A 15,736-nucleotide genomic window follows, 5' to 3' on the forward strand; every position below is an offset into this window, starting at 1 on the left:
TTTCCTGCATTCTGGGACAGAGTCAGACCTGAATGAGCTTCAGCACCAGATCAGGTTTAAATGTATGAAGGTTAAAGTTTAGCTTTAACCTGCAGCTGTCAGAAATAATCAGCTTCAGTGTTTAGTTCAATAAACACATGAACACGTTGAACAGTTCCTACCAGCATTCCTGTCTTCACCGTGTGCAGTATCTGCGCTTTTTCCCGTCATAACGTTGATGTTCCTCATTGTTCTCCATTCAAACAACGTGCTGACTGAAGCAGCTGCTCACCGTCGTCTACTTTAGAGCAGAAGAAGAGTCACGTGACGTCTTCAGCGCCTCCTTTAATGTGAACAGAGTCTGCAGCAGGAAGTCTGAGCTGATAAAGTTGAACCTGTTTCGTGATACCTGTGATCTCTGCTGGGGCTTTAGTTTTTGCTGAGGCTGTCAGACTGCCTTCACAGTGCAGCCCTGTGGACATTGTACGGGAACTGCTCTTCTTATCCTGCTACCTGTGGCTCTGGTCAGAAGTAGGCAGGTGGAGATTTCAGATTTTACATCTGGTATTTAGAATGTCTCTGAAACCTTTGTTTTGTGGGGCAGAAAAGTGTGATGGATTTATTTTTCAGTTTCAGAAAGAGGTTGCAGTATAATATTTGTAAGTGCGTTTGTTCCTTTTGAGTAAGACGGTCTGTTGATGTTTGATGAGCTGCAGTGCTGAGCTCTGTCTCCTCACATATACAAGGTCCCACAGTGGAAACTTGGGATCTGGTCCTTTCTGTGTGTTTTCAGCTGTAGGAGACTCTAGCCCTTCCCCCAGGACCTGGACAAGATGAAGCTGGTAAACTGCAGAGTTAAGCTACCTTACTGTGTAATTAGAACGAATAGCACTTAAACAATTAAACAGACAACATTTTAAAATAAGATTAAGTGTTTTGAAACTGGTTGCTCTTCTCTGTGGAATCATTTCCACAGAACATTTAAAAACAGCAGACATTGAGCCAAACCAGAACCAGCACTACAAGACGAGGACCGTTTATCAGGACTGGGATGAGCTACAGGAGTCAGAGTAATGTGCATGCGGTGCAAGAAACAGATTGAGCTCAGGAATGCAAGACAGACTGTGCAGAACTCTATTCTGGAGTGCAAACCAAACACTACTAAGAAACCAGGGAATGCACAATTAAACAGACAATCCAAGGAGGGTAGAGTACAGGAAACAGTCTGCTAACAGAGCTACGCTACTTAGCTGACACCCTGAATACGGAGAGTGGTCAAAGGAAGGCAGGTGGAGGAGGTGTACAGGGAGGCAGCAAGGAATTCTCCTGCAGGGGGGTGCCAGGTCTGGACCTATGGAGGGAGCTCAGGGATGAACCAGAGCCAGGAAGGGAGTGTGAGGTGGCTTCAGTAGAAGGCAGGAGGTCCTGGCAGGGACTGACACAGAGAACTAGACAAAGGGTAGGCACAAAAAGCACCGGAACAAACCTTTAACGTAGCAGAAACGCTGATATGCCAGTGGGCCTTTGGTTTACGCGTAGACGAAGCTACGAGTCACTTAAACCATCAGATGGAAAAACTCTTTCTCTACGTCTGCATGTAGGCAGGAGGAGGCGGAGTCTGACGTCACAGTGAGCGACGAAAGCGTCACATGTGTGCGACCATGTTTACAGTCTGGCTGCTGTGGTAGATGGATGCTGTTTCCTTGTTGTGTCTCTGACACCACATGTAGGAGCAGCTCCACTTCTCTGTCGGTCCAAACAAACCACCCTCGGCCCGCTATCATTGAAGTTTACAGGAAGCAGTTTGTTGTTTTTTTCTTTAGGATTCTGATTGGCTAGCATGGCTGTATGTTTCTGGTTACACTGCCTACTGTAGGTCTCATAACAGCTCTTACCAACGGGTTTATGCGGGTTTGTGTTGATGAAGGTTTTTTTGAAAACGATCTGGTGTGAACAATGCTATTTTGGAAAATGTAGATCAGTCCTTGTGAACACCGGCTACGTGTAAACGTGGCCTCACTGAGCCTGACTTGTTGGTAATTCGACAGTCTGGAGTCAAACGCTGAGCCGAGCCGAGCCGAGCCAAGCCGAGCCTGTCTTTTATGGCAGGAGGTGCTGATTAGGAACAGGTGAGCCACTCCCTGATGCAGGTGTCGTCACTCAGCTGATTATCCAATGGCAGCGACGTGCACACACGCACACACACACACACACACACACAGGGGAAGGAGGGGGAGACCTGGAGGCGGAGGTCCTGACAGCTGATCCTTGGAGGCTGTGATGATGTAGCCTCCATGTACCTTTATGCCACACATCACCATGTTAGCAGGAGTTTTCTTAATGTGTTTGATCAATAAACTCAAGTAGCAGCACAATTTAATTCCGTTTGTTGGTTTATTCTTTGTAAAGGCCTTTTGATTTGTTTGGTTTGGCGGCTTCACCGTTCGGCCGCCGCTGGTTCTGCTCCAGCCGGTGAACATACGATGCTGTGAACAGTCTCGTCCGATCTGATGTCTTCTGTTTTTGCATATTTCTCACACTGAAATGTTCCAGATCATCACAGTAATATTTATATTTATTAATATTAGACAGAGATAACCCTCGAAACATACAATGAGGTTTTATAAAAGATTTACTGAAAACCTAGTTCATCTCTTTAACTATAAAAACATCGCCCCTAAACCACACAACTATTGGTCCGCCCTCGGCAGCAACAGCTGCAGTTAAACTTTGCCATAGCTTGAGATCCGTCTTCTACGTGCCCGTAGAGGAGCTGTGGCCCACGTCTTTCTGCAGAACAGTTCTAGTCTGGCCACGCTAGATGGTTTTTCAGCATGAACTGCCCTTTAAAACCTCTTCACACAAAGAACTAGTGTGAAACAAAGCACTCATCATGACAGACTACAGTGATGCTGCACATCTCATTAGACAGCAGAACCTGGGCTACCAGAACTATCAGCCATGCCTACACACCCCAAACACACCTCACACACCAACTACTGTATGTGGAATGTATTGAACACCATCAGTGATATACAAGTGGAATATATAGTTTGTACATGAGAACATTCAGATGGTCACCAGTGAACCAGAATGTGAGCTCGCCTGAACCGTCTGGACTAAACACTCTGTGATGTTCTGCTTCACTTCATCAGAGTCACAATGTTCACATGTTGTCTCTGATCTTGGAGAGGTTCAGAGCTGCAGCTGGATCATTGCAAACACATCATCATCCTGACAGGGCTTTTTTTTAGGAGAACCTGAACATGTCTCCTCTGTGCTGTGTGCCATCTTCATTCACTCTGAACCAGGAACATATAAACTGATATTTACACGTCTGAACACATCTACAAGTGTTCCTTTGATTATGACACCAGAATGATTCAAACAGACCTTGTGGTGGCAGAGATAAACTGTGTTATTATGGGATGTCATTTTGAGCAGAGGCCTGACAATAGCTCAGGGCTGAACAGGTTAACTGTCTTCCACGTGTCAGGTCGACTGACGCGCGCTTCGTTGGTCGGTCACGCTTTTCATTCACATTGCATTGCTAAGGTTGTGCTAACCTAGCTTCAGCTCCTCCCTGTCTGTTTATGTTAGCAACAGCATCACTGTAGTTGTGCTAACATAGCATAGTGTTAGCTAATAGCTTAAAAATGACAACATGGTGGAGACGAGCTGCTGGGAGGAGGTCTGAGCTCTCAGAGGGCTTCTCTAGTTGTTTAAGAAATCTGAAATAAACTGGGCTGTGATTTATTTGGATACTTTGATCAGCTGCTATGAGTGTAGTCTTATTATCTACACATCACCAGGTGTACTGACTCGTCTCGTGCAAATGACACATCCGGCATGCTGTCCGGCACTGTGGTGGGTTTTTCTGAAGTAGCCATGAGGAACATGAACAGAATCGTGATCTCTGCCTGAAAGGGGCTTGGATGACAGAATGCTGCCACCCAGATGGACTGATGAGCCGTTCCATGTCCCATATCCGGACGAGGCCAGGGTGGAACATTTTACAGGTGAACAGACTGATATTTTGGTGGAGACCGACTGTGAGAACTGTCACTAGAGCCAGTATGAACTTCAGTGTGTCGACATCAACACCAGTCCACATGAACAAATGTGTGTTAATAAGCAGCTGGTAAACACATTCATCATGAGAACTGGGCTTTAAACTTGCACTATCTTGAAAAATATGTGGTTAAGGTTAAAAAAAACAAACAAAAAAACAGAACAAGGACCGGCTCTCCACTGGAAATTTACAAGCTTTACGATTTTTCACAGCTGATGGCTTTTCTTGAATCCCTCCCTTTATGGTCAAAACTTTAAACACTAAACCCAGTTTTCCGCTATATTCACAAACCTCCCGACTCCTCAGAAAATAAAACCGACGCCTCAAAGCAGTAATATTTGTGTGCCAAATATGAGCTTTGTTTTCAGCTCATGCACACAGCCAATCACAACACACGACTGAGCATTTATTACACAAAACATCCAAAAGTGGAAAACACAGGATCAGGGATTTAAGGAGGTGTTTCCACTAAAGCAGTTCTGCCAGCTGAAAACAAGCAGGTGAGAGCACTTTGGAGGCTTTTATTTTATTTAAGATGAGGCGTTTGGATGCTGTGCTACAGTATAGATGTAACTACCGATCAGCTGGCTGGACCTGACTCCTCGTTATTTTGCAAAGTGACAGTGTGGCAGATGGATACTCAGAGACCAGCAGTGTTGTTGTTCAGTCATTGTTCAGAACTTTTATAAGTAAGATGTGATGGTTGGTCAGGGGGGCTGCAGGTGTCTTGATGGTTAGCAGCAGGTGTCTTGATGGTTAGCACCGTGGCCTCACAGCTAGAAGGTTGCCGGTTGGCGTCCCGGTGAGGACACCCGGGATCTTTCTGTGTGGAGTCTCCATGCAGCGTGGGTTCTCCGGCTTCCTCCCACAGTCCAGAAACATGCTGAGATTAATTGGTGATTGTAAATTGTCCGTAGGTGTGAATGTGAGTGTGCTTGGTTGTCTGTCTCTAAGTGTAGCCCTGTGATAGACTGGTTACCTGTCCAGGTGAACCTGCCTTCACCCTGAGTCAGCTGGGATAGGCTCCGCCCCCCATGACCCTGGTGAGGATTAAGCAGTTTATAGATAGTGGATGGATGTCCAGTGTTTTGTTGTCTCTGGTGGAGCAGTGGCAGAATGCTGAAAGTGTAGCTAAGAGGGAAGTGTGGTAGAAATCTCTAGAAATCAGCATCAAATGTTGGACGTAAACAGCAACAAAAAATCATGAACTTGATGTCTCTCAGCAGATAATATGGAATTCAATGTCTGGGCTACAGGAACATATCCTGGACTGCACCATCTATTCACCACCACTGGAATCCTCAGCTGAGGTTTTAGGTCATGTTTGACAAGCTTTGTACACCAAGATTTGGGCAGTTCATCTCTTTCATGGTGGCAGATCATGTCAGCCTTCATCACATAAGAAGTATCTGTGAACTGCAATCTTTAGGTCTCTCCAAATAGCCTCTGTGGAGTTTAGCTGGGACACTCAAAGACAGTCAGGGACTTGGTGTGAAGCCGCTGTAACGTTGTCTTGGCGGTTTGCTGTGGTTCACCACCGTGCTGACGGGTGAACCAGGACCTTCAACACTGAAAAGTCTCCCTGTCCCCGGCAGCTAAGAACCAGCCCCATCGCATGGCCACCACTATGGTTTACTGGAGGAATGATTTCCACAGGTTCTCAAACTAACAGTAGCACCGAAGGTTTGGCAGAAAACTTTCCAAACTCCTGATATAAATTGGGACCCTTGTCTGACCACGTGTCCATTGGTATGCCATGGAGGTGACACACATGATGCATATTCCCACACCGCCTGCTACTGGCATCAACGCCCTGTCACACCTGAACTTGTTCTATAGCCCTTATCCAGGTTGTTTTCTCCCGAATAGATCCCTGCTTGTGTTGTATCTGCTCTCAGATGTACGCCGCTTTGGACATATTCCCACTAATTTTTAATCTTCTCACAGCCCCCAGCATGTGCCCCGTTGTGCCAGCAGAATAGCTTATTGGCATGTTTAATTGTACCATATTGATGCTTCTGCTGTTACACATAATTATCATTTTCCAACTTTCCCCTCAAAATTCAAAGACCTCCAAGATCTACTTTGTTGCAAGATAAAAATAGCAGCGACCTCTGGCAGTGAAGTCAGCTCTTAGATGTTACCGCTGCTTGTCTCAGGTATTTCCAACAGAGAACTTCGGAGTGTTCTGTCTTTCTCTTTGATGTGCTGTAACGTTTGAAAAGTTCCACTTGGAGTCATCACGTGTTATTCATTGTTTGTTGTCTCCAGATACTTCCATACCATCTACCTGGGGGTCCGGAGTCGTCAGAGTGCTGAGACGGAGCGTTGGCGCTACTACTGGAGAATGGTCTATCAGTTTGCAGATGTGAGCATGTTACATCTACTGGCCACCTTTCTGGAGAGCGCTCCACAGCTGGTGCTGCAGCTGTGCATCATCATCCAGACACACAAGCTCCAGGCTGTGCAAGGTACCAGAGAAACCCGACCGCTGCCATGCTGTGATCAGCCTGATACCAGACAGTTTACAGTTTGGTCTTCACCATTTTCTGTCTTTTCTGACACTTTGCTAAATCAAACCAGTGAAGCACCAAAGCAACTCAGTCGTTTTTTCTATTCTGATAAAAATGATTATATTTATTAGAGCTGTGTGTGTGTAGTTATCACATATTTTTTCCAGTGAGACAACAATCTCATACACAGCAGCCTGTTGCTATTGTTGCAAGCAGCAGCTCTCTCAGTCTGCTGAACGTGTGGTCAACTGTGCAGATCAATCCAAAGCCATCTTTCACTGGATAGCAACAGCAGGAAAAGTGCAGGTGTTACTCATAACATGAAAGAGTGAGCAGGCCTACCCTCTGGAGCAGCTGGAATGAAGAAGAGCTTGAAATGTCCGAGCTGTTTCTGTCTGGCTGACAGGGCGATCCCTTCCATGATGCTACTGCAGCTGAATCTCTGACCTGCAGCTAGTCGTTCTCAAGCTAAGCAGCTGATGGGAAACCAGTGACATAGCGTCCTGTTGACAGATGTCCTTAAACTAAAGCATGTGATTGTGACCAAGTGTGAGTGTTTGTCTTTCCTTGAACCAAACCTATGGTGTGTGTCTGCTGCAGGTATGACAGCAGCAGCCTCTCTCGTCTCTCTGGCCTGGGCTCTGGCCTCCTACCAGAAGGCCCTGCGAGAATCTCGGGATGACAAGAAGCCCATCAGCTACCTGGCTGTCATCATTCAGTTCTGCTGGCACTTCTTCACCATAGCAGCCAGAGTCATCACTTTTGCACTGTTTGCCTCTGTGTTCCAACTCTACTTTGGCATCTTTATTGTTCTGCACTGGTGCATCATGACCTTCTGGATTGTCCACTGTGAGACAGACTTCTGCATCAGCAAGTGGGAGGAGATTGTGTTTGACATGGTGGTGGGCATCATCTACATCTTTTCCTGGTTCAACGTCAAGGAGGGACGAACAAGGTAAAGATAAGTGGTTTCTCTTCAGTGGCTTGACTTTAGAATCATTCAGAAGTTCACCCTCTAAACCATAAGCAGTTTCTGGGGTTGTTGTTTTTTTTTGTTTTTTGTTTTGCTCTCATCACATTTTTATTCACTGTGAGCATTTTTTATTTTTTTATTTTTTTTACGGCAATATCAAGTATTGCACCTCTATGGAAACAGCACCTGGGTCGACATTTCACCAACATTTGAGGTCATCAGTAGAACTGGCAAGCCGTGTTTCCAGTCTTTTGCTGTTTGACATGCCAAACTAGAGATGTAGCCTCATTCATAGGAACACAAAACACAGGGGTCTATATATAGTCTTATATGTGTGAGGTCACCAGGTGTTTGCCTGCTGTCCTGTCCTGTACTAATCCCAACAGTTCACTGTCACAAGACAATAGAAGCACTTCCAGCCATTGCTGGATAATGCTGTAGAACACGTCAAGTTATGTTTTCTCTTTCTGTCGTGTTTCATGTCTTCTTGCAGGTGTCGGCTTTTCATCTACTACCTGGTGATCCTGGTGGAGAACGCTGCTCTCAGTGCGTTGTGGTATCTCTACCGGTTACCTCACACCACTGACGCCTTTGCGGTGCCGGCCCTCTGTGTCATCTACAGCAGTTTCCTTACTGGGGTGGTGTTCATGCTCATGTACTATGCCTTTTTCCATCCCAATGGACCCCGCTTTGGACGTTCACCAAGCGGCCAGGGCCTGGACCTAGATCCCACCGCTCAGTTCTCTACGCTACCGTCTGAAGGGGCCACCAACTCACTGCGCTCCAACCGAGGTGCCGTCACAACCCTGGAGCGTGACATGGGAAAGTATTCTGAGCGGGATGGCTGCATGCCGGTGTTTCAGGTCCGACCCACAGTGCCATCTACACCATCCTCTCGTGCTCCACGCCTTGAAGAGACCGTCATTAAGATTGACCTTTGTAGGAACCGCTACCCTGCCTGGGAGCGTCACGTCCTTGACCGCAGTATACGCAAAGCTATCCTGGCCATAGACTGCTCCCTGACTCCTCCACGGCTGCAGTACAAAGATGACGCTCTGGTGCAAGAACGGTTGGAATATGAGACCACGTTATAGGTCTGCCCTGCTCTCAGGACCCACACAGGGATGCAGTGTCAGAGGGTTATCCTGATATCACATAAACAACAACAGGGACTATGGCAATAAGAATTTATTACTAGCAACAATGTCACTCCTCATCTCACGTTTCCCTCTTTGTGTTCTATGACCAACAGTCGTGTCCACCAGGAGCATTCAGGACTGTCCATGGTGACTGGAGGAGCGATTTGGTGCCAGTTCAGTGTCTGTCACAGATGTGTTTGGATTGTCTGTTGTGTTTTTGCTACTAGACAAGAACATCCTGTCAGGGAAACCCTGCCTGGTATGGACTAAATGCAGAATAACCCAGTGCTTTGGGATTCTGCTCAAACCAAACACAGTTGGAAAAGTAAAGGATAAAATAAGATGTCCATCATTAGATATTTTACTTTCACCTAAATGACACCTGAAATATACATAAATTGCTCCAATGTGATGTGGACAGGAAATGATTCCTTAGTCACTAACGGTAGAAACCTGAAACTGTTGTATCTGTCTTAGTGTGTTAGTGTCCTACTGTTTGGAAGTACTGATGACGTGGTCCCATCCCAGCCACCGCTGGGTGGCTGCTTCCATGACTTCCACTGATACCTACATGATAGCACCCATCACTCCCACTCTCTTTGTGCCAAAAAGGTTCCTTGGAAACTTCCCTTTGGGTTCTGATGAACAATGTAGAGATGAAAGGTCCCAAAAGTTCTTCTCCTGCAGAGACCATTCATTCTCCCTGGATAATTCCTATCTGCACTGAAAGTAGGTCAGGCAGAAAGTGAACTACGAGAAGACAGAGGCTAAAGTAGCATCTATACTCATTCTGTCAGGATTAAATCAACCAAACCTGGCAGGTGGAATAAAAGGGAGCAAGAAAAATGGGGTGGAAGTTGAATAGACACAAGCTCACAGTCTTTCTCCCATAAGGAAAAAGGTCAAACTCATAAAATGCCAAGAAAAAAATCTTCCTGGCAGCTCAACTCAGCAATGTGAAGTCCAGCCTCATGAACCTGGCTGTGGAGCGGTAATGATCTCGGCTTGTCCATGGAGGAGAGCAGACTGCCAGACAATGAACAGGTGGAGACAGAGAGAGAGTGATGCAGGAAATGGAACTGAGTCGAAGAAAAAGAAGAAAGAAAAGACAGACAAGCAGCCATCTCAGCCAAACTCAACCAACCGCCAGGATTTGTACAGAACTCTGATCTCATGCAGCATTTTTTACTTTAGACATGAAGTAGAGGGTCCTGAAGTCATTGTGATTCTATCTTTTGTGGATACATGTGTATGCATTGGCAATATAGTGTGTGTGTGTGTGTGTGTGTGTGTGTGTGTGTGTGTGTGTGTGTGTGTGCGTTAGCTCGGGGAGGAAACGTGGTTGGATGCATGAATATGTTCTTCGCTGTGACCAGTCGGTGAAGGTTCATGTTGACACACATCAGCTTGTAGAAGAACTGGTCCTGGTCCTGGTCCTGGTCCTGTCGTCCATCTGACCTGCGACACCTTTGACATCGTAACACAACACGACAAGCAGCCACACAACATCACTACACAACACAGGGGAGGCACTGTGAAGGTCTCATACACACAACCTGTCGACACCAGTGACGGCGGCGAGAGGAGACAATCAGCTGTTCTGCCACGATATGAAAAACCACACGGCATCAACACAGCTCTGAACCAAGACCAGTGGAGGTGTCCAGTGGTATCAGGAGTTCAAGTTCTGTGAGTTCTAGCACAGCACCAGGATTTTTTACCAAACTGAGATCTGGGGAATCTGGACACCAAGTGAACATGTGAAAATCTTTGTGTTTTTCCTCAAACCATTTCTGAACATTCCTGCACTGTGGCAGGATGCAGTGTGCTGCTTAAACGGGCCGCTGCACAGGATCGGTGTGCAGGTACACGGCTGGCCGGGCTTCTTCCCACAGCTAGATGACACATACGCAGCCAGGCAACCGCATGATGCCAAACTGATTCCTAAGACAGGATCACCAGCAGGTGACAACGTCTACACCTGTCACTTTGCAGATGCTCCACCCAGTTGTCTAGCCATCACAACTTGGACAACAGCCTGAACATCCTGCTCATCTGATGTAGAGGCTGTTGGAGACGGAGACAGAATGGAGAGCTGTGCTGTCCAGTCAGTCCCCCCTCCCCCCAAGCAACCAGAGGCAATGGCATCCCCCCATTCAGCCCCTGCGTCCCCACTACAGAGTCAAAGCAGCGTGTGGTCCAGGTCACCTTCTGTCTCCTCTGACGTCTACAAGCCTGTAGCACAACGTTCCAGAGACCTTCTCCATCCTGCTCAACCAAACAAGCCCCGTGTATGAATCCTGAGTTATGTTCTGCTGTATTACACACACACACACACACACACACACACAATACATACATATATGGTTCATGGTAGAGTGAAAGCATAAGTCACTTTAAACTTTAGCCTCTTTTACTTCGTGCTTCTTTCTCTTGTTTGTCGCTGCACAGCTGTGTGTGTGTGAGTGTGTGTTAGTGAGTGTGTGTGTGTGTGTGTGTGCTCTCATCAGTGGTGTCTGCAGTGTTCCTGTCCTGAGGAGCTGCCAGAGGACGGCTCTAAACAGTAAAGTGAAGCAGTTTTATTTTATTTCTTTGCCTTTTATGCAAATTTGATCTTTTGGTGTATTTATGGGGTTAGGGTGCACCAGTTCGTCCCCGTTGGTGTGTTTCTAGGATGTACCCGTGTGGATGTGGCTCCAGTGGAAGCGGCCTCGTGCTGGGTAGACGTCCTGAGGGGATGTCACTGGAGTCAGTGTGGGTTGTGACTGATGACTAAAAGCTTGAAGAAGGATTAAATGTGGGTTCATGGGTTTTGAAGAAGGGCGTCTGCAGCTTGTTGCAGTTCGTCTCTGGTGCGGGCTACATTAGCTAGTGCTAACATAGCACAAAGCTGTAGCTGAGCTGTTGGTGGGTCAGCAGAGGGTCTGTCTTTATTTGTTTGGATTTTTAAAAAATTTTTTAATAGAAAAAGCATGAGTTTCAGGATGACACGATACTGTTCAAGGTAAAGAATGGCACACACGACAGAAGTCTGGATTTACAAAGCTCTTCAGGAGCTCTCTGCCTGGTAGGGATTCAACAGACCAAGTCCACACCAAAAACAAAAACAAACACGATCACTCTGAATTCATCACTTCATGAACTAGTTTTGACTGAACGTGTGGTGTTGATGACAGGAGGACAGCTGGAGGAGTCCAGGTCAGGCCATGCTTTAGCAGAATAGATCCAGCAGGGATTTATTCTCTGTTGTTCACTAAACTCAGGAGGATTTGTGGGAGAAAAAAAAACAACTTTTAAACATTTCAGGTCTTTATGAAAAACACAGAAGCGTTGGTTTGTAACCGGACAATGGACGACGAGAAAACCGAGGATTGGAAACAGATTGTTATGTCAGCGGTCTGCACTCATATTGCCTCTTTTGAACCTTTGCTCGGTTTGACAAAATGCTTTACGATGTGTTTCTCATCCATCCACACACGCTGTGGCCGCAGAACGGCCGTGTGGTGCTGATCCGCCATCGGTAGAATCGTGGCGGGTGCTCGGGGATTTAACCCCCAGCCCAACCTGCCCTACCCCACCCCCATGTATGTGGAGCCGACTCTGTGTAAAAGCAGCCTTATATTATTTTCAAAAAGTGTCAAACCATTTTATGTGCATTTATTTTCAGGGTCTCCTCAACCCAGTGTAGCCTCTGTTGATGCATCCCCACGTCATGATGTCCACGAATCTGTGCTGAGCATAAAGCTACCTCAGTTTGCTCCATGAACAGAACACCCCCTCATTTGCACCACCATCTCTTCTATAACAATATTAATACATTTCCTGAAATTAAATTCAAAATGTCATTAACAAAGACTCCTCCAAAGAATACACAGTCAGTGTGATGGTTGAACTGGAGCTGTAGACAAGATGCCAAACGTAGATTGCAAAAAAAGTTTATTTGAATTATGTACTAGTTTTCCAAATGTCTGTGAAAAGGCAGTTTCCATCTTAGTGAATGGGCTCAACATATGAATTCTTTTTCATTTTGGCAGCAATTTTAAAGCCTGTAGAAAACACTGAATTTATTATTTTTATTGTTATGCGTTATGCACACCACAGGCTGGACGACCACGCAGAGTTTTACAGCCTTGGATTAATATTTAATCAAATCAAATTTAGTGTTTAATAAAACACAGCCATTGAAGCAGGAGGTTTGGTCTGTCTTGTTTCTATATCTAAAGCAATGATTGTTTAAGTTCACTGTCGAAACAAACAGCGGGATGAGGTGCTGTCATACAAGGGGGCCTTCCACTGAGGTTCCACAGGTGCTTATCCAACACCGGCCTGTTGTGGGAATCCTGCTGCTTGCAGGAAGTGTGTCAGAAGCAGGATGTGACACATCGACCAACCTCCCTCACTCTTGTCATAGCTCTAAAAAGCTGCTTTCTGTGTTTTGTTTGCCTTAAAGAAAATATATTTCTATTTTTGTCTTTATTTGGAACTCATCACCCAACCCAGGATAATGTCTGTCTGAAAGCACTGCTGGATTTTCTGATGAACTTGGTTGATGTGTGTGCATGTGTGAAATGGTGTGTGTGTTTTTACACTCTTCAGTCATGTGTCAACAGTGGTCATTGTGCTTATACTAGGACTGCACTGTGGTCCAACTGGGACGCTGTAGAGGCCTCAGTACTGGGAGTCTGAAGGAAGGCTTTGTGTCCAGCATGCTTGACTGCTGATTCTCTGTGGGGACAGTGATACTGTACAGACATGAACAAGCAATGTAGAGAAGCACAACTTGTCCTGTTGTGCTTCTATTGTATGAAAGACCATCATTACCAAGCAGTTAATTGACATCTTGATTGTTTTTGGGGTCATTTAATTGCTTTTTGGGAGATAGTAACCATGTATGACCACCGGGGGGAATGAATACATGGACACTATCATACAACAAGAACAGCACAGTTACAACCTCAACTAGTTTCACTGTCCGTAATGAAAAGCTGCTGGTGTAAAGAAAGAAGAAAAACATTTGAGAATGTGCCACATCCAGCAAAACTGGATGGGTTTACGGTGGGAAGCCAGTGAGGGATCATTTCTACTGGCCAGTTGGGAGGAGGTGGTGTCGGGATGCACCGTGAAACAACACGACCAGTCAGCACTGGTTCCTTTTACCATGAGCACGAAGCCAGTTACCTAAAACCCACTAGAGTTCAGACAGATCAGAAAACTGTCATATGTTTGATTTAAAAAGGTTCTGAAGTACATCTGTATCTCTGCAGAAAACTGTAAGTAGCTAGCAAGGACAGACATTGCATTTATTCTAAGAAAGCCAGTACAGCACAGTCATAGCTACACCCGCTGCACCTCCCTGACACATGACCAGGAGGTGTTTCCTCAGAGCATCTTGGAGCTCGGCCCAGTTCTGGTTCCCAACTGTAATGAACAAAGCTTTGCTGCTGCAGCAGTCTGGATGCCAGACAGACAGGCCAGGATCTGGACTGAAGCACGAGTTCCAGACGGGCTGTCCAGCCTTAGTACAAGCACAGTAGCCAGCAGGTGAATAATGGTAGGACTTCAGTCACACGAGTAGAATCATTCTGTACAGATGTCTGTTTAGAGAACTGGTTGAATATGGAGTACCATAGATATTGATCTGGTCAGCTCAAACGCTTATCTGTAAATAAATGTATGCAAAGTGTATATGTTAAAAAAGAACATTCCTCTCTTTTGAGTTCTGACTGTGAAGGGTGTCTTTAGAGGTTCGATGCCACCGTGATGGCTGTAACTATGACAATATACTACAAATAAAAAAGATAAATGTGGTGTATGTGGTGTATTTAAAAAGATACAGATGTTTAAGACAAAAAACATTGGTCTTCTCAGTAAGTGGCATTGTGTGATGAAAGTCTGAAGCGCTAAACACGCATTATACATTTTCGTGTAAAAATAGAGTGATAAAATGATTAAAATTACATTTTTGTATATATTGGATTTTTGTAAATTTTTATTTGAATTTAATGCAACACAAACTACCCAAATTCATTTAATAAAGTACACTGTGGTCATTTTTCTGGTCTCATGTTTTTCATTTCATCTTTCATTTAGGCGCAGACAGAGACATAGCAGACCAGGAACAGGGTAGGGTTAGGGATTACACACAAAACTACGAAGGCTAGCCAGCGACACAAAACTAGAAACATGAACTAAACAAACACAACCACCAAAAAGACAAAACCTACCGAGTTGGGGAGCAGGAACTAACCGGGACCAGGGCGAGCTACGGAGACGGGATTAAGGGAACCAAAGCGCACACACTGCTTCACTGGATACTGTGTTGTACCTGGACCCCCCTTCCTTAGATCTTTGGCCTTCATTCATTCCTTGAGTCTCCCACACACCCCTCCCTCCCAGTCCCTACTGTCAGCTAAGTGGTGTTATAGTATATAAGGTACAGTTATCTCTGCCATGGGGGCTGCAGGTGTCTCGATGGTTAGCACCGTGGCCTCGCAGCTAGAAGGTCGCCGGTTGGCGTCCCGGTGAGGAAACCCGGGATCTCTCTGCGTGGAGTCTCCATGTTCTCCCCGTGCAGCGTGGGTTCTCTCCGGGTTCTCCGGCTTCTTCCCACAGTCCAGAAACATGCTGAGGTTAATTGGTGATTGTAAATTGTCCGTAGGTGTGAATGTGAGTGTGCTTGGTTGTCTGTCTCTAAGTGTAGCCCCGGTTACCTGTCCAGGTGAACCTGCCTTCACCCTGAGTCAGCTGGGATAGACTCCATCCCCCATGACCCTGGTGAGGATTAAGGTGTAGAGATGATGCTAGTTTAGTTAGCGGTCACACTTCTGTTTCCACCATCGGTGGCGGCGGGGGAGTGGCAGATACGCTCCACTGTTACCCTCCATGTTTACTTCCGTAAACACTGAACACGCTCGCTGCGTGTGACGTCGTCGTGTCCTCTTCTGCGCATGCGGGACACTTTTGGGTCGTATGAAGTTCACACAGCAGATCACATACAAGTCGCATTTAACTGGAAATGTGAAGGAACTCACAAAGAAATCCTCATTGAGCATCAAGTCCT

At 45.9% G+C, this 15,736-nt stretch overlaps 1 protein-coding gene across 1 annotated transcript in view; it reads left to right on the forward strand.

The window, feature by feature from the left end:
* The window catches only part of xkr4 (XK related 4), a 12,797-nt gene extending 4,115 nt beyond the window's left edge, over positions 1–8,682 (forward strand). Inside the window, exons 2-4 of the mRNA XM_008288457.1 lie at positions 6,323–6,522; positions 7,165–7,519; positions 8,031–8,682. Of these exons, the coding sequence (XP_008286679.1) occupies positions 6,323–6,522; positions 7,165–7,519; positions 8,031–8,631 (1,156 nt within the window). The 3' untranslated portion in view covers positions 8,632–8,682. The remainder of the gene's footprint in view (positions 1–6,322; positions 6,523–7,164; positions 7,520–8,030) is intronic.
* Positions 8,683–15,736: the final 7,054 nt, after the last annotated feature.

Source organism: Stegastes partitus, unplaced genomic scaffold (assembly GCF_000690725.1).
Source record: "Stegastes partitus isolate 25-593 unplaced genomic scaffold, Stegastes_partitus-1.0.2 Scaffold559, whole genome shotgun sequence".
NCBI lineage: Eukaryota > Metazoa > Chordata > Actinopteri > Pomacentridae > Stegastes > Stegastes partitus.